At 50.1% G+C, this 25,155-nt stretch overlaps 1 protein-coding gene across 1 annotated transcript in view; it reads right to left on the bottom strand.

Annotated features, from left to right (window-relative positions):
- The window catches only part of GALNT2 (polypeptide N-acetylgalactosaminyltransferase 2), a 165,854-nt gene that overhangs the window by 47,673 nt on the left and 93,026 nt on the right, over positions 1–25,155 (bottom strand). Inside the window, exon 3 of the mRNA XM_033099457.1 lies at positions 15,430–15,583. Within this exon, the coding sequence (XP_032955348.1) occupies positions 15,430–15,583 (154 nt within the window). The remainder of the gene's footprint in view (positions 1–15,429; positions 15,584–25,155) is intronic.

Below are 25,155 nucleotides of genomic sequence, written 5' to 3' on the forward strand. Positions count from 1 at the left end.
GTCAGGAAATCAGGAAAATCGGCTGCTTGAACCCAGGTGGTTGCTAGTATAGGCTCACTTTGTGGAAACGATTCATTGTGGAGAACAGAAAACAGTTTACGTCTCTGGATTCGGGAACAGGAAACCGAAAAAAATTCCTGAGAATGGGCGGGAATTCCCGCCTGGAAGTCCTAGTCTTTCCTGCTTAAAGTAGCCTCTCTGATATAATAAGTGACAATCAGAATGGTTTCAGGCTTCTTGGTGATACCAGTAAACAGAAAACAATGAAATAACATATACAGAGTTACAAAGGAAAAAAAAGACATGCCTCAGGAATTCTATACATTGTGATTTCACCCTTCCTGTGTGCAGGGAATGGAAAGTAATTCTCAGGTGAACAAGCCTAGGAAGGATTTCAATTATCTGAGCTGTCTGAAAAACAATTTGAAGATCTGTTCAAAATATAATAAATAAATATACACGTAAGTAAATATATAAATAAATTAAATAAAATCAAGAGCTCACTTTATGCCATAAAATGGTAAGATGCATTAAAACTATTTCAGCAGTACAGTCCAATGCACTTGTATAAATATGGTTATACAAACGAAGTTTCTTAAAAGATAATCATATAAAATATAATTTTATTAAATAATTACACAAAATATAATCTTAACAACAATATGTGCCTAATTCCAAAACCAGAAACTGGGTGGGTGAAAGTAAAGCACAGCAATTCTTCATCTTAAAATACATCCTGTTTTATTCTTGGCATTAAACTAACATGTCTTTCATTATCAATGTTTTTGTTGAATTTTTATAAACGTGAAAAATTACAACTAGTTGAATTAGATGTAGGAAACAAACTTTCTTAACCACTGGAGAATAAAATAACTAACAAAAAAGACCAGTTTTCCAGGTAAGAGAAGAAAGGAAATGGTGGAAAAAGCAAGGAAGCACTTAAAAAAAAAAAAATCACATAAAAAAGTAGGCAACAGAGCCAACATTAAAATGGCTAAGTGTCCCCCTAATACACTTCAGTGTGTCGGGTTGCCCTAAACATAAAAATACAATACGAAGTTACTTACAAAAGACAAACATACAAAACCCAAACAAACAAAAAAGAAAACTATATCAAGACAAAAAATATCTCAAAAATAAGCAAAATAAAGTAGGAGATTAAATTATACAAAGTAAACGTATGGCAAAAGGAAAAACATTAAATGCAACCCCAGAGGGTGATTTTATGTTAATAAAGGTATAATCCGTAATGAATACATAATTTGTATTTCCCAAATGACAGTATTCAAACATATCAAGCAGAAACTCATACAATGTAGTAGAAGCTTCAAACTGTCCCGTCAGGTGGAGATGACCGGCATCAGGAGGCTCTGACTGCAATAATCAGGTTGGTTTCACACGTAAATTTTGAACTTTGAAATATTAGAGACACTAACTAGCCTTTTAAAAAGCACCCGTCAAATGTTTATAGAAACGAGGAGGAAAGGTGTCGCCTCTGGGGTCAGGCCACAGCTCCTGAGACTGTACCACTGTCTAGTTATGGGACCTCTTGGGTTCTCAGCTGCTTCGTGTACGAAACTACAGTAGCAATAATAAGAGTACCCACTTCATACGATTATTGTGGGAATTACATGAGTGACACATTTAAAGTGCTTGGTATCCTGCTGGAACAAAAACTCAGGTATGGGAGCTACCACTGCTGTCACCAACATCATGCCACAATAAAACCACACACTTTCCGAGGAAAACTTTGTATCAAACCGTAATGTCTGACTACATTGCAATAAAGTGAAAGAAAAAAACCAATTTCTTACAATTTCGAAAATCTTTCCTAAATAAGCATAGTATTAAAAAGGAAACCAAAAGTAAAATTCCAGATGAATGAGAAATAGCAATATTTTGGTAATTTAAAAGTAGTTTAAAAATGAAAATTATAACACTACATTTCATAACATGTGAGACACAGCCAAAGCTGCACTCCGAAACAATTTAATTGACATAAAGTAAACATTAAATTCTGAGGGTGAGGAGGGGAAGAACAGAGGAAAGCAGAAGGAAGAAAATATAAAAACATCAGTTAATATGAATACATTAAAAAAGAAATAAATATTTGAATTCATATATAATCCCAGCACTTGGTTCTTAAGGATTAAAGGAAGAAAGGAAGAAAGAAGAAGGGGAAAAAATAAGAAAAGAAAAAAAATCAGAGACAAACCACTGGCATTTCTAAACAAGAAAAAAAGAAATTTAAGTGCATATACATACAACATTGTCAATAAATATAACTGAGTGAAATTTATGATCTTCTGGGAAGATATAAATTATCAAACTTAATTCAAGTAAAACAGAAAAACTTACCATATGTCAATATCCATGGAAGAATTTTAAAAAGTCATCAAAGGATTACTTTGATTAAAACAAAAACCAGCTCTAGCTTTAGATGACTTTTACAGGTGAATTTCAAGAAAATTCCTTTGTAAATAATTTTTTCTTAAGCATGTTTTTTAAGATATCTGTTCTAAGTTCATTTTACAAAGTTGGCGTAAATATGAAGGCAAAACCAGATGAAAGGAGGGAGGGAGGGGGGGCCACACATATTTTCAATTATGAACCTTAATTCAAATCCCCAAATAAAATAGCAGCCAAATTCAGCAATATAGTGAATAAATTCTGATAGATTCTCAGAACCAAATAATACATTGACATTTAAAACAGTATTTCCTTTCAAATGAGTGGGCAGAGGTTATTTAAAAATACTCTCCCCTGTTCTGTTAGCATTAAAAAAAAAAGAAATAATTTCTTCTTCCATCATCAGAGGAGCTAAATAAACATAAGATCCAATCTATAAAGCCACTGAAAGTGAAAGCTATATTTAAAATGTTTCTTATGTATTGCTGAGTGACAAAAGGAGATTGCCTAACAGTAAATATAGTTCATACTGCTTATATAAAATTACAAGCATCCAGCATCAGAGGACATTGGACAGAGACCAGGAAGGACATTCATGAAAACGCTGGACTGGACTTATCCATGTCCAGTGAGATTTTTAGCTAAGGTTATGCTCCTTTTAACTTTCTGCTATGGTTTTCTTTGTTTTCTTCGTATACAGCAAACACACATTTATTTTTGTAAGCTACTGCCAAAAGAAAAAGAAACAGTTAAAGAAACTGGGTGTCTCCGGAGAGGGCCTGATACAAGGTGGAACGGATCTTTCTGTGTGGGCCACTGTTTAGGTGAGACAGGCACAGATGTCAGATTAGCTGTTTGCACAGGATAAGCTTTCCCAACAGTCGGGGGCAGGGGGAGTCATGGTCCCCATCATCTTCATCACCAGCACTGTCATCGTCTTACCGACTTCCTGAGAGTTGATATTGCTTCCGCCCAAGGCTGGACCAACCCCAGGGATCTCTTCTGTTCAGGAGGCCATGACCAAGTGCCTGCAGATGATGACACCGCCATGCTCAGCTGGGCGAGTGGTGAGCAGGGACGGTAAGCGGGTTCCACAGGACACCCGAAGCCACGTCAGTGCTGCAGTCTGTAGGGGCATCCTGACCAGAGGCCTCCAGATGGAACTGGCTGAAGACTCTTGTGGGGTTGCCACGCCCCTCTGTGCTCTGTCCCCTGCCGTCTACTACACCTGAGCTCTGTCCCCTGCCGTCTGCTACACCTGAGCTCTGTCCCCTGCCGTGTGCTACACCTGAGCTCTGTCCCCTGCCGTCTACTACACCTGAGCTCTGTCCCCTGCCGTGTGCTACACCTGAGCTCTGTCCCCTGCCGTCTACTACACCTGAGCTCTGTCCCCTGCCATCTAATACACCTGAGTGAGGCTACACCTGTTCCCTTGGTTGCCTTCACCTACTCTGGTAATCCAGGGGGAGACCCTCCAGGACCAGCTTCCACCATGTGATAGCAGAGTGACATTTACTTTGCTCCTCTTCTTTTTACCTGGCAGGGGCCCATAATTCCTAATCCTCAGTTTCAAAATTTGAAACCTCTAAAAAATTTTTTAACATCATATTTAGTAGCAAAACCTGACCCACCCCACACGAAATCAGTTGGCAATAAAACTTGACCTGAACTTACACCTATTATCTTTATCCCATTTCATGTGAATGTTTATAAGTTTTGCTGCAAAAATACCAGTTTGTGTGATTACAAGGAATTGTCCCAGGATTAAAACTCTTTATTTGATAAATTGTGAACGTCCTGTAATCACTACCTAGAATTTAAAAATACCTGAATTAAGTGAGGGGCTGGGGAGTGTGTAGTCAGTCTGTGTCCCCAAAAAGCTCATTAATAAGCTCTTGGAGAAAGAGCGTGTACAGCTGTGGAACAGGGGAGCCCTCCAGCACAAGGGCACGTGGGCTGGGGGAAGGGGTCTCAAGTGAGGGCAGCGACCCCCGTGGCACGGGGCCCTGGGAAGGAGCAAGGTGAGCTGTGTCTTGAGGGACACTCCCATTTAGAAGGTTAGAGGACAGTGGAGAAGACGACTGAAGATAGAGCCACCACGTCGGGAAGAGTGTCACCTGCTTGAGCGCATCCACGTTCAAAGTCATGAGGGAGGCGAGTGGGTGGGAGAGGCAGGGCCCTGCTGCGAGGGGTTTCTGGGCCGCCAGGAGGTGAATTACAGTTGCTGCTGGCTTGTTATTTCTGGCGTGGGAGGGACAGGCTGGAAGATGGCTGTGGGGGATGCACCCAGTGACCTGCGGGGCAGCGCCAGGGGCTGGCCCAAGAATGGCAATGACAGGGACACCAGGGGACAGAAAGGCTCTCCAGGCCACCGGGGCCGCCCTCAGGCCTGTATTTATCGACAAGCAGAAGCGGCCATCAGGACTCTGCTTTATTCCAGCCGGAACCACACACAGGAATCATCCAGGGCCAACACACGGCGCTCACACGCGGCGCTCACACACGTAAATCACGAACAACAAGCACCTTGGCCTCTGCACTTAACAGAAGTGAATTTTCAAAACAATTACCAACGATAAGAAGGTATGGGTTTCCAGGGTCACAGCGCAGATGCCAGAGGAAATTCAACAATAGTCATAAAGAAAAACTCCACATATAACCAACCTATCATCACCGAAGCCCACTTTGGTGTTCAGAAATGCCTCCACGTTTAATACTACACTTTCAGGGACAGATAACAAGATACTTGTAAATATCACCAGTAAGTATTATAAAATCCCAAATGTATGACTTCTACCCAGGCTTGTGAGCTGAGTTCCAGGTTTGTACATGTCTCCATCCACTCACTTGACACTTGCACTTGATTGGAAGTCCCCTCTGCTCTTTCCAGCAATGCTGACTTTCACGGAGGGCCAGCCACTGTGCTGGGTAATGACAGGTGTTAACTCACTTATTCTCTGCACGCCCCACGGGTTAAGTACTGTTGTTATTCTGTAAGTCTGTACTTTTAATTGTACAGATTGAAACGGGGATCTGGGCTTCCAGACGCTACCACTGACACTTAACCCTCCGCAGTGCGTGAGAACGGGTGCGTTACAGCAGCGCGCAGACATTCTGGGCTGAGAGCGCGTGCCATAAATCGACAATGCCGCTTCTTTCAAGTTCATCAGAAAAGTCACAAGTAAACCGCACTGTTTCAGAAAAACTTAACATACACAGCCTAACTGAGAAAGTTGAAACACATTTTATACTGTTTTCTTTTTTTCCTAAATATACAAAACCCTTCTAGTAAAAACAGACTTTTTTTATGGTTCCATGGGAAGCAATGTGTTTAAACGGATGGCTGAAATAGAATGGTTTCTTCAGACCTAAAGATTCATCTCATTTACCAAGCAACACTCTGATGACACTCTGATGAAATCAACACTCTGATGAAATTTCTGATGAGAAATTTCTTGCTCTAATTTCTTTCTGAGACAGGTGGGGTCTCTGTTTGCAAGTTACGTCTTCAACTGTTTCTGGTCTGAGACCCTCCCAAGTTGTGTTGCCCCTGGCAGACCCCCAGAGGCATTCACACCTGGGAGGCTGAGTGTCTGCCTCAATGTCACACACATGGAGATCGAGGCTTCACAGAGTAACAGTTCTTTCTTTACTCAAAGCTGATCTACACAGCCGCCAGTCACACACAGTAACAATAATACCACAATATCCTGTATTTGTGTAGTGCTTTGCAGTTTATGAAATCCTTTCGTCGATATCTGATCCCTGTCACAATGTGTAAGACGGGCAGGGCAGGCATTACAATTGTTTTGCAGATTTAAAAAAAAACCTGGGAGTAGAGAAATTATTTCGATCTTAGTCTGGGAATAAGTGATAGAGCCATTAACAAAGGCTACACCGCCCAACTTCAAGTCCACTGATACTTCTGTTTACTTTCATCTGGGATAGATGTTGCTGCTCAGTGCAAAATTTATGAACTGTAAACTTTATATTGAATTTGGATTCCAAATAAAACACTCAGGCTGTTTAATGCTTTGAGTAGTTCCTTGTTGTGGACCAAACTACACACTGAGAGCAGCTAGAAACTATGCATGAAACACACCAAAAATCTATCTGAAGGCACTGGGGAGTCAACACAGCAGCCAGGTGTTGGGGGGCCAGGTCCCCAGGAAGGAGAGAGGCCTGGGAAGAAGGCCCACGTTCTCTGACCCTCTTTTCTCAAGCAGCGTGAGGCGGGTGAGCTGGGCAGAGGTGCTGGCTGGGCAGGGGGCAGCCATGTTACGCTTCTGCAGTTGTCATGAGGCTGGGAGGCCAGACCTGGACTTCAGGGCCTGCTGAGGAATAGGGCCTCTAATAAGCACCCCAGAATTCCAGGGAGAATCCAAAAGACTACTTTACAGTAGCAAAAGAGAACTGGAAACTCACCAGCTCTGCACAAAGATTGAAACCAGCTTCGTACCAGCTCAAGTCCAGACTCACCTGGTGATGTGCCCATTTTGAATGCCAGCCAGAGGGCAAAACTAAGCCCTCTTTGAAATCATCTGCAAGAGCCTTTAAATATCTCTACATTTGTTCATACACAATGAAATAACTGAAATTAAGAATTCAATGGATGGATCTAAAAGCAGAATAGATATTAAAGCAGAGGAAAGGGCGAGTGAATGGAGGGCAGGCCATCCACACTGCAGCACAGGGGATAAAAAATAAATAACAAATTCCCGAAGGAGCGTAAGACGGACAGAGGACGTGTAGGAATAGCTAACCAAGATGCGATCAGGGACCCAAAGGGAGAGGGGGCAGAAAATGGGGCACAAGCAAAACTGACAAAAGACATGCAGCTCTTACAGAGTCAGAAAATGCTACAAACCCAAAACAGGTTCAATACAAAGAAAACATCTAGGTACATTATAGCAAAGTTGTTGAAAACCAAAGAGAAAGAAATAGCTTTAAAGCAGCTGGAGGGAGAGGTCCAAATACCTTCAAAAAGCAACAATGCGACTACAGCTGACATTTTACCAGAAACAATGGAAGCCCAGACACCAGGAATGACAACTTAAAGTGCCAAACAAAGTAACTGTCAGCCTGTATTCTAGTCAGTGAAATAGAGACGTTTTCAGACAAATGAAAGGGCAGAATTCATTGCCAGCAAGTTGGCACTAGGACAAATACTAAGGGAAGTTCTCAGACTGAGAATGAGAAGGTAGTCACAGGTGGGAAAATGGAAACAAATATGTGGACAAATCTAAAGAATATTTTCTGCATGAAACAATTAAAGCTGTCATGTGGAGTTTACACACACACACAGAACTAAACCCTATGACCACAAGAGCATGAAGTGAAGAGAAAAGGGGAGGGTAAAGTTTTATGAGGTCTGTCATTGTCCAGGAAATAATAAAAAGTACTCATTTTAGACTCTAAGAAGTCAAGAATGCAACAAGCTAATAATAGAGGGGGAATACTTAATCCAGTAAAAGACACGAAGGACAGGAAAAAAAACACAACATAGGTGGGACAGCGCGGTGCCAGTGACACGGGTGGGGACAGCGCGGTGCCGGTGACACGGGTGGGACAGCGCGGTGCCGGTGACACGGGTGGGACAGCGTGGTGCCGGTGAAACGGGGGGGGGGGGACAGCGCGGTGCCGGTGACACGGGTGGGACAGCGCGGTGCCGGTGACACGGGGGGGACAGTGCGGTGCCGGTGACACGGGGGGACAGTGAGGTGCCGGTGACATGGGGGGGGACAGTGAGGTACCGGTGACACGGGGGGGACAGTGAGGTGCTGGTGACACTGGGGGGGACAGCGCGGTGCCGGTGACACGGGGGGGACAGTGAGGTGCCGGTGACACAGGTGGGACAGCGAGGTGCCGGTGGCACGGGGGGGACAGTGAGGTGCTGGTGACACGGGGGGGACAGTGAGGTGCTGGTGACATGGGGGCACAGCGTGGTGCCGGTGACACGTGCGACAGCAAAGTGCTGGTGACATGGGGGGACACAGCGCATTGTTGGTGACACAGGGGGCACCGCGAGGTGCTAGTGACACGTGTGTGACAGTGAGGTGCCGGTGACACGGGTAGACAGCGTGGTGCCGGTGACACGGGGGACACAGAGAGATGCCGGTGACACAGGTGGGACAGCGAGATGCCGGTGACACGGGTGGGCACAGCCTGGTGCTGGTGACACGGGGGGGACAGTGAGGTGCCAATGTTTAACCCAAATACCCCAGCAGCACTTGCAGTAAATGCAAAAGCACTAAACACTCCATTTAAAGACAAGATTGTCAGAGCGGACACAAATCCAAATCCAAGTATATGCTACTTACAGGAGATACACTTTAAACACAAGGGCACAGAAAGGTAGGAAGTGGAAGCGTGGGAAAAGATACACAACAGAAGAAGAAGACAGTCGAGCAAAGGAAGCCCCTGTGGCTAGCCGGATGCTGAGCCAGGCACAGAGCACTGCTAGTGGTGAGACGGCGTTTCCTAACGACGGGAGGGCCAGTCCACCAAGAAGCCACCTCACCCACCGGCCTAAAATAGGCAGCGGCAGCTCAGAGGGCAGCCTGGAGGGCAGACAGTGAGGCAGCCACGTCCAGAGGGCAGGCCTGAGGCGCTCGCTGGCGCTCCACTCCCCCTAACCGCCTCGTCCGAGCTCAGGCAAGTGGCCAGCACCTGACCCTCAGCTTCCCCACGTGCCTCACAGACCCATGAGAAAACATGGCCTGACCCGTGCAACGTCTCCTGACTGCCCAGCAGGTCAGGGCTGTAGATACAAGGTGGCACCTTAGGTGGCCTAGGGATGGAGAGCCCACCTGCCTGCCACCCCTCCACACACTCCTACTGACAACCCAACAGGGGGAAAAGGTCCCTCTGCCCAGCAAACCGGACCCACATGCCAGCGAGTCTGGCTCCTGGGTGGTTAGACCCCTGTACTTGCTCCCAACTGCGGGCTTCTGGGGACTGGCGGATAATGTCATCAGGAGGATAATCTCCCCACTTCCTTTGCAGGAGTGCTGCAGAGCTGAAGTAAAAGTCAGGCCTGTGAAGGCTGAGCACAGGTCGTGCCAGCGCCAAATGTCCAATGGATGTTTTGTTTCTGTTTAAGGAACAGACTTTTAAGCCTCCCGATTGGCCACAGCCAAACCCCTCTGTCCCGAATGCCAGCATAGGCCACCTGAAGCTGGAGCCAGCAGGTGGCCCCCACACAGGCGTCTTGGTGTGGCATCTGCCCCCAGCACTCTGCACGGCAGGACACACGGACTCGGAGTAGGATCTGCAGGGCACCCAGGCCGGGCGTCTGAGCGATTCGGTGGGGTGGCCCCCACTGCAGGCGGCAGTGGTGCATGTTTAGAAGACACCACTTCCATGAGAAAAATGAGAAGTGAAAACAAAGCCCTGCCCCACCCCCATGTAGCCCCCTCTGCACCCACCAACAAGGTGCAGGGCTGGGCTTCTCGTTCCCCCAGACTCAGCTCCCCTAAAAATCAGACTCCGAGTCCCACAGCAATTGCCTTCACCGAGCTTTCCTCCAAGGGGCTGAATTTATGTTGAAAACTTTTCCTTAGCTCCAACAACACTGACAAGTTTGGGTTGTGTCCCCAATTAGCCACTCATCTGAGACAAGTGCCACCAACGCCACATTCCAGACTGAACAGCAGTCATCACCTAAATGTCTGCCCTCTGCTTGAAATGTTCGAAAAAACAAAAGAAAGAAAGAACGGCCCGCCCCTCAAGAGTTCTGATCTCTGCTTCTGTTTGGGCTGCATTAAAGTCAGACGTTTCTATAAAACTAGTCAAAACAGAGTCCTTCAGGGATTCTTGTAAACAAAACCTTACAACTATAATTTATAAACTGAGTAAAAACGGTATGTTCTTGATTTAAAGCCCATCAGATAAATCCATTAGGTGTGGAATTTGAACCAACTTCTCTGAGAGAAGGACCCCTTGTGGGGACGTGGTCAAGGCAGCCCTATTCTCAAGAGGAATATTTCAGTTTTAGACACAGAAATGTTCCAAAACCCTTTATTTTTAATTTAGTAATAAAAGGAAAGAGTGGCAACACAGGGAGAAACTTTCTAATAAAATTTAACTTTTGAAACCTGAATAAAATCTATTCCTTTACCAAGCAGTTCTCATTTTCAAGGGACTACATAAGTGAAAAGAAATGGTCCTTGGCTGATGGGGGTAAAAGAAAACAAGATAATGTTTTCCCCCAAAGGTTTATTACTTTTATTTACATAAATGATTTGCAAGTAAACCATCTCAAGCTTTCCCCAGCAGACAGAATAATATTTCATAAACTTCCTAGGTTCCACTCGATTTTTTTTTACTTCACTTTCCTGTCAGATACATTTTCAGGCAAAAAAAAAACCAAAACAAAACTCACAAGCAAACCAAAAAACCAACACGAAACCCTTCTGAGTTGGATTCTGGAAAGGCATCAGCAGGAAGATCACAGCAAGAGTGTGTCTCTCCTGGGAGCTGGGAACCACATGACATCGTGAGTGATGTCCAGTGTTACACTGGAGCCTGAGTGCTGGCCTGGGCTTAGAATTCATCGCTGAAGACGTCAGTGCTGGGTCCTTGGGCCTCTTCTCGTTTCTGTGTGTTCCCTGCCTTGGGGATGGCATCCAGCCTCCTGGGTGTTAGCACCATCTGCATATGAACACGCACATTGGCGAGTACATCCCGACCAAGGCCTGTGTCCTGAGTACCGGACACATCCCCAACACCCGGAACACAGGTCTGCCCACAGGACATGCTTGATGCATCTTGAACTGAATGTGCCCAAGTTGAACCCCTGAGGTGGCCCTGTACCTGCTCCACTCACAGCCCCTCCCCCCATGTCACTTACAGTAACTCCACCTCTTCTCCGCTCCGGCCACAAGCCTTGGAGCCACATTCTTTGTCTGTCCCCTCCGTTAGCAGTTCTGTTGGCTCTACCTTCAGAAGTATCCAGACCTGTCCAAAGGAATGGGCAGCTTTCCATTCCTTTGTGCAGGACAATGACAACACTGTCCAAGAGGTGGGGGGTGGGAGGGAGAAAGTCTGCAAAGCACCTTCGAAATTCCCATTGGTTTAATCTGCTTTTAGTCTTGATAATTTATCTAAAATGTCAAATAACATTAAATAAGCATTTCTTTTTTTTTTTTTTTGACTTCAGAAAATACTTTCAAAATCAGATGGCCTACCATTTTTCTAATTTCTAAGAGCTCTACTATTTCCTGTATGTCACATCCACTATTTCCCTCGCAGCAGACTTTTCTAGGCTTCTTGCTTCATGGAAATATTTTTTCTTAGCACATTTTTTTTTTGTACACTTAAAAAGGTAAATAAGACATAGCCCAAAAGTGTGTTCTTTCTTTTCTTTCTTTCTTTTTCCTTCCTTCCTTCCTTTCTCTCTCTTTTCCTTTCTCTCTCTCTCTCTTCCTTTCCCTCTCTCCCTTCCTTCCTCTTTCCTTCCTTTCTTCCTTCCTTGTTTCCCTCCCTCCCTCCCTCCCTCCCTCCCTCCCTTTCTCTTTCCCTCCCTTCCTTTTTTTGCAAGGCCCTGAACCCCAAGGATAGAAAATCAGGGGTAGATTGTAACCGTGTTGCTTTCTGGTCCTGGGAGAACACAAACACAGTGTAGTAATTTGTGGTTCATCTTGGAGTTCATACGATCCCTACTTGCTTAAAATCGCCCTTTCATTCTCCTTGATTCTTTTATCACTCTTAATATTATTAATGATTTACGGGGCATCCGCTCTACACCGGGCACCGTGCTAAGCAATTTACTCGCTCAGCAAATACTTACTGACTTGACTGAGTGGCGTGAGGTGCCCCACGGCAGCCCTGGATGTACTCACTCACTGTTCTAATGAATCAAGAAGGACGAGCACATAGATAAGGAAAGCACACGGTGTGCAGGTGGAGGCAAGAGTTGCGGGGCAAAGGCGATCAAGCAAGAGGGATGGGGAATGCTGGGGTGGGGGCTGCAGAATACGGTCTGGGGGAGGGGACCCAGTCGCTGTGCCTCTGTGTTTAATCCTCACAGTGACCATGTCACGTCATCTCACAAATGACAAAAGCTTCAGAAAGAGGACCTGGGAGAGTCTGGGATTTCAACCAAGATCTATGCGACTCCCAAACCTTGTTCTCAGGTCCCCCCATCTGCATGCTTTCAGATCCAGCACAAGAAAAGACTGGGTTCCAGGGGGCAGGTGGGCATCCCACAGGCCTGCACCCAGGGAGGAGCTCACGGCAGAGCGGGAATTAGCACCAGAAGGAAGCCCAGGGCTTAGCAGCTCTGTGCTGGATATGGGGGGTCCGAGAGGTGACCTGATCTCCTTCACCTGATGCCCAGTCAGGCTGGTTACTCTAAGGCTTCCACGCTGAGGAGAGCACACGGGCTCAGTTCCAGGCATCCCACTGACTTGGGGCAGACTGCAGCCAAAAGCCAAACACCGCAGAAGGCATCCCAGCTGCTGGCTTCTTTAACACATGCAAATGAACATGACACAGTAGCTGGAACTAAAATTAAACCCAAAATGCATCCCACCAAGGCATGACTAGTGAAACATCTGTTTGGACAAACCCCTATTTCAAAAACTGAAAACATCTATATATACAGTATATAGTTTTGGGGACTTTTACGGAACTTGCGACGGACGTACATCCCTGGCCTACACGCTGAAGGGCCATCAGAAAGAACACCATTTTCTCTCAGCTTTAAGAAAAAGTTTATAGAAGAAAAGTCATAGCAGGGAAACCATCTCTTAAACCAAACAGTCAAATGAAACTCACACCATGTCATAGACATGTAACTGCAAGCAGTCGAGCCTGGTCATTAAAAGCCACACTGACCCTTTGTGGCTTTAAGTCAGACGCTTCGAGCGGCCGGACGGTCATTACCACTGCGGGGCCCTCAGCCCGTCTTTGCGCAGTGAGGACAAGCTTCGCGCCCGGCACCACGCGCCCGGCAGCACATGGGGACGGTGTGGGCGGGGCCCTGGGGAGCGCCTGGAACAGGCTGGGGAGGGAGGGTGGTGGGGACGCTCGCACCTGGGACCCTCTCCCCAGCTGTGCAGGCACACACAAGCCCACGACCGGTCACGCAGTGAGAGGACTTTCACAGAGTCCATGGCCCCGCACAGGCTCGCTGGGGGTCCCCGGATCCCAGGGCAGCACCCCTGTTTTACGTCACAGTGAACCATGCTGGCTCTAACCAGGAATGCAGCAGCAGGAGTGCACGTGCTACAGAAAACATTAAGCAAAGGCATTTTCTGGTCTGGATTTAGAAGAGTAATGAGATTCTTAATATTATGTGTGATATATGTATTAACAATGACACACACACTCTCTCACTTCACAAACAACTGTAAACCCACACACTTACAAGTTGCTCTGGGTACACAGAGCTGGCCAGAACCCAAACAAAGCTGTCAAGACAGAAGAGGACCCGGCAGTTACCTGGTACCTGACACTGGTAGGAGAGCCCCATGAACGGAGGAGAGAAGGGAGGAACCCTCTTTCGATGTTTGCTGTTTGCTCAGGAAACAAAACCAAACTTTAACACGTGTGCACGTGGACAGCTGACCCCCGAGCGACACAGGTTTGAAATGTGTGGGTCCATTTATGTGCAGACTGTTTTCAGTAAAAACCTGTCCTGTTTTCCGCCTGTGGTTGGGAGCCCATGGGTGTGGAGGGCTGATGGCAGCCTTCATGCAGCTGTTTTATACAGGGCACTGGAGCATCCGTGCACTTGGGGTCTGCGGGGGCCCTGGAACCAATCCCCACGGATACCAAGGGACAACTTAAGTTGCTGGGAACTCAAAAGTTCTATGTGGATTTTCGACCGCGTGGGGTGGATCGGGGCCCGACCCTGTGTTGTTCAAGGGTCATTCAGTTGTCCTGTCTTTTTAGCTCACCCACCCCAATGCCTGGAGCCCCACCCCGAGAAAACAGACCCCCGGCTGGTGCTCTGGAAGCCCGCACTGCCGTCATGGCCTTATCACTCCCCTTCTCCCTGGACGTCTCCAGCTCAGGACTCAGCCCTCTGGGGGACTTCTCCTGACCCTCCCACATTCCCTCTTTGGAGGAGACTGCCCAAGGCCCAGGGTGCTACACCCCATCCTCCCCCCACCCAGAGCAGGACCCGAACACAGTGTCTGAGCCACAATAGATGTGTAATCCATGCTCTGTCACATGATGGATGAGTGACTGTGAAAGGAACTCAGTGAGCAGGACGCCTACCCAGCACCCAGGAGCACAGCAGTCTCCAAACGTGGCTCCTATTTTTAACCCCCTGAAACAAGAACTACCTCTAAGGAGCCTGTGTGAACCGCCTCCCGATCACAGACCCCTACCAGCTGAACGGTGGACAGTGGGTGTCACTGTCCCGACAAATGGTGACACGGCACACCACAGAATGTACGGAGGCCCCTGAGCCAAGCCTGGTAACCCCGGGGGGCTGATCCGCAGGTCCCAGATCCCTGAAGAGTCAGGAGTGGGACCAGAGCCCTTCCGTCAGCAAAGGAGGTGAGGTGTCACGTCCTCTGCCCCACGTGCCCGCTCAGTGTACCCTGTCCTCTGGGTTCTGCCCTTCCCCTCTAGTCCCTAGAACATCCAACTTCCTGATACGCAAGAATCAGATTTCTTACTTCCGGTGATGTTGTGAACAATGGAAATTATGCTTTTTTGTGAGCGGACTTGGAAAACAGCACGCGCTCACTCAGTGTGAGGCTCAGTCGATGGGAGGCTCGTCACGCAGCTCTCTCTCGCTGGTTCCCATTCTCGGGCCAGCAGTGCCCCTCCAGGCATGGCCGTGGGGCATGTGCAAGACCGGAACCGGTCCCCAATGGTCCTTCACTTCCTGTGAGTGAAGTCTCATTGCCATACGCCTCAGAGCTTTTCCCAGTTGTACGACCCACAAACACTCGGCACATGTCCCGCTTCCCAGAGCAACAGACCATTCGCGTCCCAGTGACGGCCGCTGCCTGGGTGTGGGAAGGCGGCCGCCGCGGCCGCCGCCAGCTCAGTACTCACTGCTCGTGCCTGGTGTCGGGGACGGCCCTGTCCATACGTAGCTTATCACTCTCCAGCTGGTTGAACTTGTTGCGGGCGTAGGGGTCCTGCCCGGAGCGCACCATCGTCCCGCCCACGTACGCCTCCTGGTTGAAGTCCCGCCACCGCACTTTCCCTGCAAGGAGCAGAGCAGAGGCTGTGGGACAAGGTGACGAGAGCAGAGTGCAGCACACGCACACGCACGGCAGTGACAGTGGCAGGCCAACAGTCAGCGCCAGGGTGCTGCTCCTGGCGATTCAGGCAGCACGCTCGCTGCAAATGGCCGAGGCACCGCCGTGTCCGCAAACTGGACAGCTGAACGCTGATCACTTGTAGCGCGGAAGTTAAAGACGTGGACGGCAAGTGTGTGTCTGCTGACTGAAATGTCTGTGATTCTCTGCTGGCCAAAGTGCCCGTGAGTCGGGTGCTACTTACACCTTCTCCGGGGCCATGCCAAAAGCATCTCAGATACAGTGAAAAAGGTAATGTACAAATTAAACACAGGCATCCCATCATGTGACACCAGAAAACACACACAAAAATTTTTAAACAAAAAACCACCCCCCAAAGAACAGGACATCAAAACACCCCCTCGCCAAGCACACATGCATCCGACCACACATGCATCCAAGCGCACTCAGGTTCTCTTCAAGATGGAATGGAGCCAAGGGGGCCTGGCCCGTCCACACACACAGTAGCCTGGCCCCAGCTGGTCGGATCAGCTGTTGCCGCTCTAAAGTGACAAGCGCAAGGTCCTGCAGAAACATAGCCCTGGACCAGGACGTTTCACGAGGATCTGGGGTAGGAGCGGGGTTGAGGCTCCAGGACCGGCATCTGGAGGAGGGTCCTGCTGGGGCACTGAGCCTGGCGTTGTAAGGGCAGAGCCAGAGAGACGAGCAGAGGCGTCGATGCCCAAGCAGAGGGGAGGGAAGGTGGACTCGAGGCCAAGAGAAAAGTTGCAACTTGGTGTCCCCCACGTCTAAGTCTCTTGACCACTTGCTACCTATGTGACCTTGGGCAAGTCATTTGTCACTTGAAACAACACTTCCTAAAAGTAAATAAATAAAGCACAAAAAAGGTTTTTCATGAGGATTTAAAGGTCTGCTGTGCACCAGTTCTGTAGATACAGCAAACTCAAACCAAACTCTGAACAAAAAAAAAAGGAAAGAAGCACAGTAATGGCAGCCCTGTCCCCGTGAAGTGGTGACAAGAGTTGTGAGGAGCCGACGGCATGAGGGTCGGGCATCCTGGGTGCTGACTCCACGGGTGGTCTGACAGGGCCCGTCCAGGAGGCTGACTGAGCCGACACCTGAACAAAGGGACAGACTGCAGTGCAAAGGCCTGGGGGGGCAGCGGGCTCGCGGATCAGAACCCGCCAGGAACCAGGGGAACAGGATGTGTGAGGCGCTGATCAGAGCTGAAGGCAGCACTGCACATGGCAACCTGGGCAGCAGACGGCTCCTGTGTGGCATGTCACACGTCACGTCCACGACACGAGCACGTGTACCTATATGCGTGTTTTCCCTACATGGTCCCTCCGATCACAAGTGAAAGGACGTCATGTTCCTGTCTCTAGTTCAGAGGTGGAGAAACCGAGATTCAGTCACACGTGATTGGTTCGAGGCTGCAGAGGACGTCTGTCTACAACTCACCTGCTTCTTGTTGCAACTGTCCTGCCAGGTCAAAACCCCCATCTCATCACAGTTGGTTGCCGTGGAAATGATGCTGGGGGTCACAGAGGTCCAGCTTCTCCAACGGAAAGCACTTCAAGAACCACGAGCCCGCTGGCTATGGGATGAGCCCGAGCCCCCAGTGAAGGGGGCCAGCTGAGTGCCAGCGTCTCTCCACCTAAAATCAAATGCTTCCAAAACATCCTTCTGAAGACGCTTTTCCTGCTAAGGCAACCCTAGAAGTACTTCTTTACCCCCCCTCTGCCCCTGTTCTGCCTTCACCCTCACTCTCAGGGTAGAGAAGGAAACCCCCCGCCCCACCCCGTGCTCCAGAGCACACAGCCCCCAGCCCAGCACAGACAGCAAAGATCAGGCGCCTCAGCTGAATCCCATACGACAGAACAAATGAGCTGCCTCCAACTCCCGGGTCTAACGGCCTGTACACTTCACGCACGGCAAGCAGGCACCTGGCACTATGGCGCCCCATCCATAGCCAGAGAACAGACTGTCCCCCAAGACGTGCTTGTCTGTAACTCTGCTTCTGCCCTACAGTACCTGGGCAGGAAGAGGGGTCAGGTCACCGGGTCCGGGGGGGGGTCCTGTGTGTGGTCAGCAGGAGCTGAGGGGCCTCTGTTGACCTCCTGGAGCCTGAATCCCTTTCCTGCCACACGTCCCCTTGTGGTCTCACACCCCCACCGCTTTCTGGAATAAGACGTGAGCACAACAGAGGTTTTACAGCGTGCCTCATGTCCACCAGCGGTGGGGCCGGGAGTGTCCCTGACCTGGTGTAGACCAGGCCCTGGTGACGTGCTCGGCATACGGGTGGCTCCTGCAGGTACAACAAGCAACCCGACCTGATGACTGCCCTGGGGTCACAGGTTAAGGCAGTGGGGGATGGGGAGAGACAGACAATATACGACCATAGCAACAAAAGTACCATTAAAAACGGAGCCAAGCGCTCCGATGGTGGGAAATGTGGTGCTACAGAAGCATCTGGCAGAGGGGCCTGGACTAGACGGAGGGGTGGAGTCAGGGAAGGCTTCCTGGGGGAAGAAACGTTTGCTCTGAGATCTGAGCAACGAGTAGAATCACGCAGGAGAAGCCCTTCGTGACTTCACAGAAACGCCGTCTTCCTTCAACCTCCAAAGACTGTGTGAACCCACTCAGGGGCACCCCCGTGACCTCTCCCTCTGACACAGGGTCATCTTCAACAGGACTCTGTGGGCCTGCTGCGCCTTGTCCCGAGGCACAAAACCATTTCCTGGAGATAGGTTATGATTGGCTTTTCTTCATAAAAGTTAGCAATATGTTAGAATATAGCAGGGACTTTCATAAACTTTTGACTATGACATACATTTTATATCACGTCCCAGCCGTCATGATGTAAACATATGCATACAACTGAAACGAAGGTTTCGCCCTTCTACGTGTGAAAGATATATTCTATTTTTTTTATATGGGTGTGACCCATGAAATTGGCTTCACACTCTACTAATGGGTCACAAGCCATAATTTGAAAAACACTGGGCTAAAGAGCCATTCTTGAAATCGGCTTGACTATATTAGAATTGCTGGGGCTGGAGACCCCAAGAGGCAGAGGCAGGGAACGCAGGGTCCCCAGGACCCCAAGCAGAAAGGGCGGCCAGATGTGCAGACAGCTGAGGACTGGGTGGGCGTTCGTTAAGTGAGCGGCTGGAGGGAGGTCGTCACAGACACAGATTACAATGTCTGAGTATTCTGACTTTTAAACAGATGACACTTGTAAATCATCCTGCGCTATCACTTCTAAAATTTTTAGAAAGAGCACTAGGAAAGAAACAAACAAACGTGAAAATGGACATGGCTAAGCAGAAGCAGTAGATGGAAAACACCGCAAAGCTGTAAGACTTTACACGAAAAGGCAGAAGCAAGCTTCATCACCAAAGATGACAGGAAAACAGAATGGGCATTGAAATAGCATACGAGGAGGAAGCGAACATCACCCTAACAGGGACTGAGAAAACAGCTGACTTATTAAATGAGGTTATGAAAATATTTATGAGGAAATTTATTTCCACAAGATAGACTTCTCTTGGAGGAACGGTGTGACCTTGTGAGTGTTAAAACTGATTCTGGAAAATGAAATGCTTACTGATGCTTGCTGTGCAGGCAGGACAAGCCACCTGCCTGCGTCCTCACTCTGACCCACTGGGGCTGGAATGAGGACCCCACTGCACTCTAGCCAAGCCCTCCCCAGATTCCGTGCCCCTTCCGTGAACACATGCCGCTGGCCCTCGTCTCCCCTGCCTCTCACGGTCACGTGCATCCTCACCAGCACACCCCGTGCACAGTGCAAACCCCATCTGGCTGCCAGTCCCCACCCACAGGACCCCAGCACCCTACGTGCACTGCACACAGACACCTGTTGGCCCATCAGCCACCACCAGGCTCGTGCGTGGTCTGAGACTGATGTGAAACGCAGCCCAAATCCCGCGTACTGCTCTGAGGACAGCCCCATCCTGCTGTGGCGTCACTGCCACGACACCCATTGGGGAGACACTCCCGGGGGTGCTGCACGCCCTCCCAACCCTCCTGCCATTTGCTGCAGGCGGTTTTCTCTCAAGTTCGCCCCCCACCCCGACGAGGAGATCAGCCACATGATCGGTCCGAGCAGGACGGCGGGCGCCGGCTTGGCAGACAGTGGGCCCAGGCCAATGGCTGTGTCACAGCCGGTGCTCACGGGACACGAGCAGAGGGCCCTGGACTACCTGTCCCACAGACACTGGTCGCTGGCTCCTCCTGACCCTCCAGTCGACGTGGGGCTAGAACAACACTGCACCCCCGAATAGTCAGTGAAAAACAATGACAGCAAAAGTAATTCCTAAGCCACTAACCGCCTTTACACAAGTTAAGGGGGCTTAACAGGCACGACTGGCCACACACACACACACACACACACACACACACACACACGGCGACCCCCACGCCGCGGATGGGACGGTCGCCGGTCGCTGGCAGCTGCCGAGCCGCCAGGTCCCCACACGGCCTCCTGGGGGGTCCCAGCTCTGCACCTGAGCCTGGGAATTGAGGGGCACGCGTGGGGAGGGGAATCCTCGCCTTCTCCCCGAGGTTCCCGCGAGCACCTGCCCAGGTGAGCAGTGGCAGGAATATGCAGGTGCACTGAGTTCAAACTCTTCGGCACCCATGAGCACCTTCTGCCTCTGGCCCTACAGTGGCTGTGGAAGACAGAAGGGGGACCAGCGGGTAAGTGAAGCTCCATGTACACCTCTTCCCTTCCATTTCCATGTACTGTGCCCAGGCAACACCTGGAGAAAGCAACACACCTAATGTCATTATATACCTGCTTCAGGACATTGCAAGGTGGGTGGGGAAGGGCAGGGCCTTATCAGAAGCCTGAGTGCTCTCAGTGAAAAACAGAGCGGTTGGGATGGAGCCCTTTGGAAAACAGAAGCTGTAGTGGCTGATTCTAAAGTAAAGCTAGCTTTCTGTCAGCCACACCAAGACCCCAAAGCCCCTCAGTTTCCCATTTGTGCTGTTTCTAGAATCTCCTAGAAAAGGGAGGCATCTTGGCAGTGTCCATAGGCAGGAAGCACCCTGCCCGGCGTCACCGGGCCCCTCCCTTCACCCTTCTCTCTCCTGTCCGCACCCCAGCCAAGGGCCGGCAGGGCCACACAGCCTCCAGAAGCTTCACATGCAGATGCCACCCTTCGGCTGAGCAGGGGATGGGGACGGAGGCAAGGGACTGCCCTGTGAAGGCACACACAGGGTGGGGACTCCCCCTGGCTCTTTCCTGCCACGTCCCCGTCACAGAGCCCACCCTGGCAACATCTTGGGGTAGAAGACTCCCTTTGAAGGGGCCTCTTGGCATTTTGTCCCTGGGGAAATTCTGACTTCACAAAACAGCCCGTCTATTTTGGACAAACTGTGAGAATGGTCTTAATCTTGGAGAAAAAACATTCACCATCCTTAGCTGGACCGAACGGCTCAGCAGAGAACAAACGTCAGTCCTGAGTGAGCTCACAAAACACGAGTGCAGCGTGGCCTGGCCCTGAGCCAGACATGACCCATGACGAGAGGAGTGGATTCTACAGCAGAGGCACAGGGGCGGGCGCAGAAATGCCCCAAGACGGGCATTGGGCTGGGTCTTGAAGCACGAGCAGGAGACTGCTAAGCCCGGGGTCCTGTGTGGGAAGGTGCGTGGGGACGGGTCGGTGGGGAGAAGCCACAGGCGCGGCCTCACTGCAGCTGCCATCTCTGCACGCCTCAGGCATAGCAGCCTGCAGCAGGCATGTGCGTTCAAATGTGCACCCCAGGGCTGTGATTCCAGCTGCGGGAAGAATGCTGAGAAGGGAGCCCCCAAAGCAAGGAGGTGAGTGAACCCAGAGAACACCTGCCCCCCACCCCAACTCTGCTCAAGGAAGGCCCTGCCCGTACCTGAGGAGGAGTCCTGGGTCCCCAGAGGCCCTGCCAGGCCGCCCTGCAAACCCTGAACCTGTGGTCCTGCTCTGTCACCCCAGTGTCCCCGTCTCCTCAGTGAGGAGCCACAGCGGAGCCCAGGGCTCCCATTTATGTCACTGGACTCCTACTAATGGCTGAGATCTAAGCACGTTCTTGTCAGTCTGTCCCTCAACCTTCTCAGGCTTACCTGCGAGCTCTTTACCTGCGAGCTCTTACCTGCGAGCTCTTACTAAACCATGTCCTCCCACCCACCCACGCAGAGCCCGAGCTCTGTACTTACAAACAAGAACAGTAACACCGTGAGGCAGGCTGCTTCGTTTCGCAGTGCTCACCTCTCCAGCGGGCTGGGCGGCCTGAGTGTGGCCACCTCCTCCAGGAGGCCTCCCCTCGGCCCCCAGCTGCAGCCTCTCCCTGACCGCACACAGCTCCATCCCGGCACAGCTTTCCTGCAGACCCACTGTCAGAGGGCCTCGAAGGGTTTACACCCTTGTCTAATAAAAAACTCAAAGTTCCTCCAAGGACAGAGCTCAAGCCCACCCACCTCTAGCGGGTGTGGACACGCAGACACAGTGTTTGTCCCTCTCTGTTGGGACCTCAACTGCCCGTGGCCATCCCCCAGAAATGACAGACACCTGTGGGTCCTCACAATGCCGTCTTTGTCAGTCTGGACTTGCAGACACGTTCATGTAAAGCATCTGAGATGAGTTCTCGGCGTCTCTCGCCCAGCTCCGGCTTCAATAGCTTTCTAACAACATCTGTTGTACCCTTTTCAGTCTGGAGATTGATGTGCAGACAGAGAAGATGGAAACGGATGAGCTCTGCCACCTGTCACTCAAGGCCCAGCTCTAAACAAGGGCCGGGGCTGGCCGCCCCTCGCGCACGCCCTCCTCGTGTGCAAACATCGTTTGCCCACAGCTTTTTCCTTCCCATAGCGGGGCAGGGCCCGGCCTGGAACCTGCTGCACACGCACGTTCAGAGACTGAAGCGAACACCTGGCAAAGCCCCTTGGCGTCACCCACAGCCTTGTCACTGCCCCCAGAGACCTCTGGCACCTTGGACCCTTGGCCTTCTCTTCTACCTGCCCACCTGGTCTCGACGGGAGTGGGGCAGTGCAGGGAAGGGCCGGGCTGCCAGCAGGAGGGAGCAGGAGTGGTCCTGGCCCGGCACCCTCGGCCCAAGGGCCAAGGGCCTGAGGTCTGCGCGTGGGCCAGCTCCCAAGGGTGCAGCCCACCCTCCCTGCCCCTCAAGCCATGAAAATCAACGTCTGGACAGGGAGGGGGCGAGGCCTGGGGTAGCTGCCTCTGGGAGAGAAGAGCCGGGACCTGAAGACACACCTGGCCCTCCACAGGGGCCTGAAGCGGCCCCGCCCGGGACCCTGTGGGGGAAGGTCCTGAGGCTGGGACTGCAAAGACCACTTCCTGCCACTTGGACCTGCTGGTCCACGTCAACACGCACCGCCTGCTGCGGTGCCAGCCTGTGCCACAGCTGCCCTGGCCACACGGCCCTCAGACCCTGCAATTATTCCTTCTACTCCCATCTCTGATTTACTGGGCAAACCTGTCCACTAAAAATCCTTCCTCTACCTACCTGCTGTGCTTCAGAGAACAAGCTTGTGCAATTTGATACTTCCTCAAACCCAGTTTCTTCTCTCTTCTCTAATCCACTTGAGTTACATCTATCTTTTCAGAATCCTTCCTCCTCTTAGTTGAGTTTTGGGGACCGCCCCCCCCCCCCATTCTATATAGAATTAAGACCAGCACCTCGTCCCTTGAGCAGGGGACCAGCTGAAGACCATAACTACACATGGACCACAGTACCTGTGAGGACGCTGCAGGCAGGACAGGCGGCCAGTGGGGTCAGGACACATGCTAGCTCTGCAGGGGTCCTAAGTGCCACTCAGGACAGTTTCCAGGGGAAAGCTCGTTCTGGGCTCCTAGCAGCCAATCCTCAAACGCTCTTTGATAATCAGCGGTCTGCTTACCTCTAGGTGACTTAAACTTAATTTAAAATGATGCCACATTTCCAAACGCATCTCTTCCTTAAAACTTTTGTTTTTATTAAACCTCATATTTAAAGAAACAACGGTGTTAATCTATGAAAATGAACCTTCAAAGGATTAACACCACAAAACATACGGAAACCCAAGTGCTCAGAGAGACACGTGGTCTCGGGTTGGAGACTTCTCAAGATCTGCTGACACAGGCCCTGGGGAAGCAGGAGTTTGAGGGCAGGGAAGGTGCTTTGGGTTTGCTGCTGCAGGTCCCACGGGGCCCAGGCAGCAGGAGGCTGCAGACCAAGTCAGTCTCACAGCCAAGCAGCAAGTCTCCACTCAAACCGTCCCGGGGACGACCTTAAACCAACCGAAAGCCGGGTAAACGGAGCAGCCTCTTCCGGGAAAGCAGCCAAGAAGGGAAACAGAATATATTTTAAATCAAAGAACAAAGCTCTCAGATTTATTTTAGCCTCTTGCTTGGTTGATCTCCAATTGAATGTAATTTTCCCATGCTTTAAAAGAAAAAAATTCCTGATATTCTTCCTCTAAAAGGTCATAATGCCACACCATAAAAGAGAAGGCCAGGATTACAAAGAAATATATCCACTTAAATAACAAAGACATGTAAATAATACTTTATTATCTGTCACTGGATATCTGGTAAGATGGGAAATATTGTTCATCTAGGAGAAACTGTCTCCTGAAATAACAAATCCTAAACAATTCATTTTTAAGGATGAAAAATAGGAAATTCAAATAAGTGGTTAAAAGCTATTCAAAAGAAAATATAAGAAAAAAGTCAGACATTACAGAGTAAATACTCTTAATTTATTAAAATGGGTCCTCTGCTTTCTTTAAAAATGCTGTAGGAGACATTTATGCCTGTGAACAGGAACAGGTCACGCACAACGTGGCATCGTGTCTGGAAATGGATGCAACAGGGATGTAACAGACGTGCCCTGCACGTCTCAGGAAGGTGAGGAGGGGGCCACCCCGGAAGAGCCCTGGGGAGAAAGAACCCTGAGGGGCGACAGGCGGACAGCAGGGAGAGGGACACTGCCCACCTGTGGCCGCCCAAAGCCTCCGCACTGTCCCTCACCTACTGGGCATTTCCCGCAAGAATGCAGAGAAGACTGAGCTCTGAATGTGGAGTTAAATTCAGGACAAGTGGACACAGAGACCAAAGGCTCGGGGACCACTGAGAGGACGTACCTGGGCTCGGCACACCTGAGGGGGCCAGCTCACCTCGGCTATGGGTGTGAGACACAGGCCCAGAACGAGTCTGAAGGAACGCACCCTGGGAGAGCAACAAAGGTTATATGTGGGGGCAGAATTACGTGTGACTATAACTTGCTTACTGGAATTTCTTAAATTTTCTACAATAAACATATTGCTTGCTTTTAAAAAGATGTTTCCCAAAGGATACTCAGAGCCACCTGTTTTCCTAATGACAACACTGCAGATGGGCTTCGGGCCCGGGTCACATGGAGAGTGGAGTTAGCTGCCCCAAGGCTGTCACACAGTGCTACCCAGACATGTGGCTCACAGGGGACTCGTGGAGGAGTGCGCAGCCTTAAGAAGGAAGGG

Source organism: Rhinolophus ferrumequinum, chromosome 27 (assembly GCF_004115265.2).
Source record: "Rhinolophus ferrumequinum isolate MPI-CBG mRhiFer1 chromosome 27, mRhiFer1_v1.p, whole genome shotgun sequence".
Classification (NCBI taxonomy): Eukaryota; Metazoa; Chordata; class Mammalia; order Chiroptera; family Rhinolophidae; genus Rhinolophus; species Rhinolophus ferrumequinum.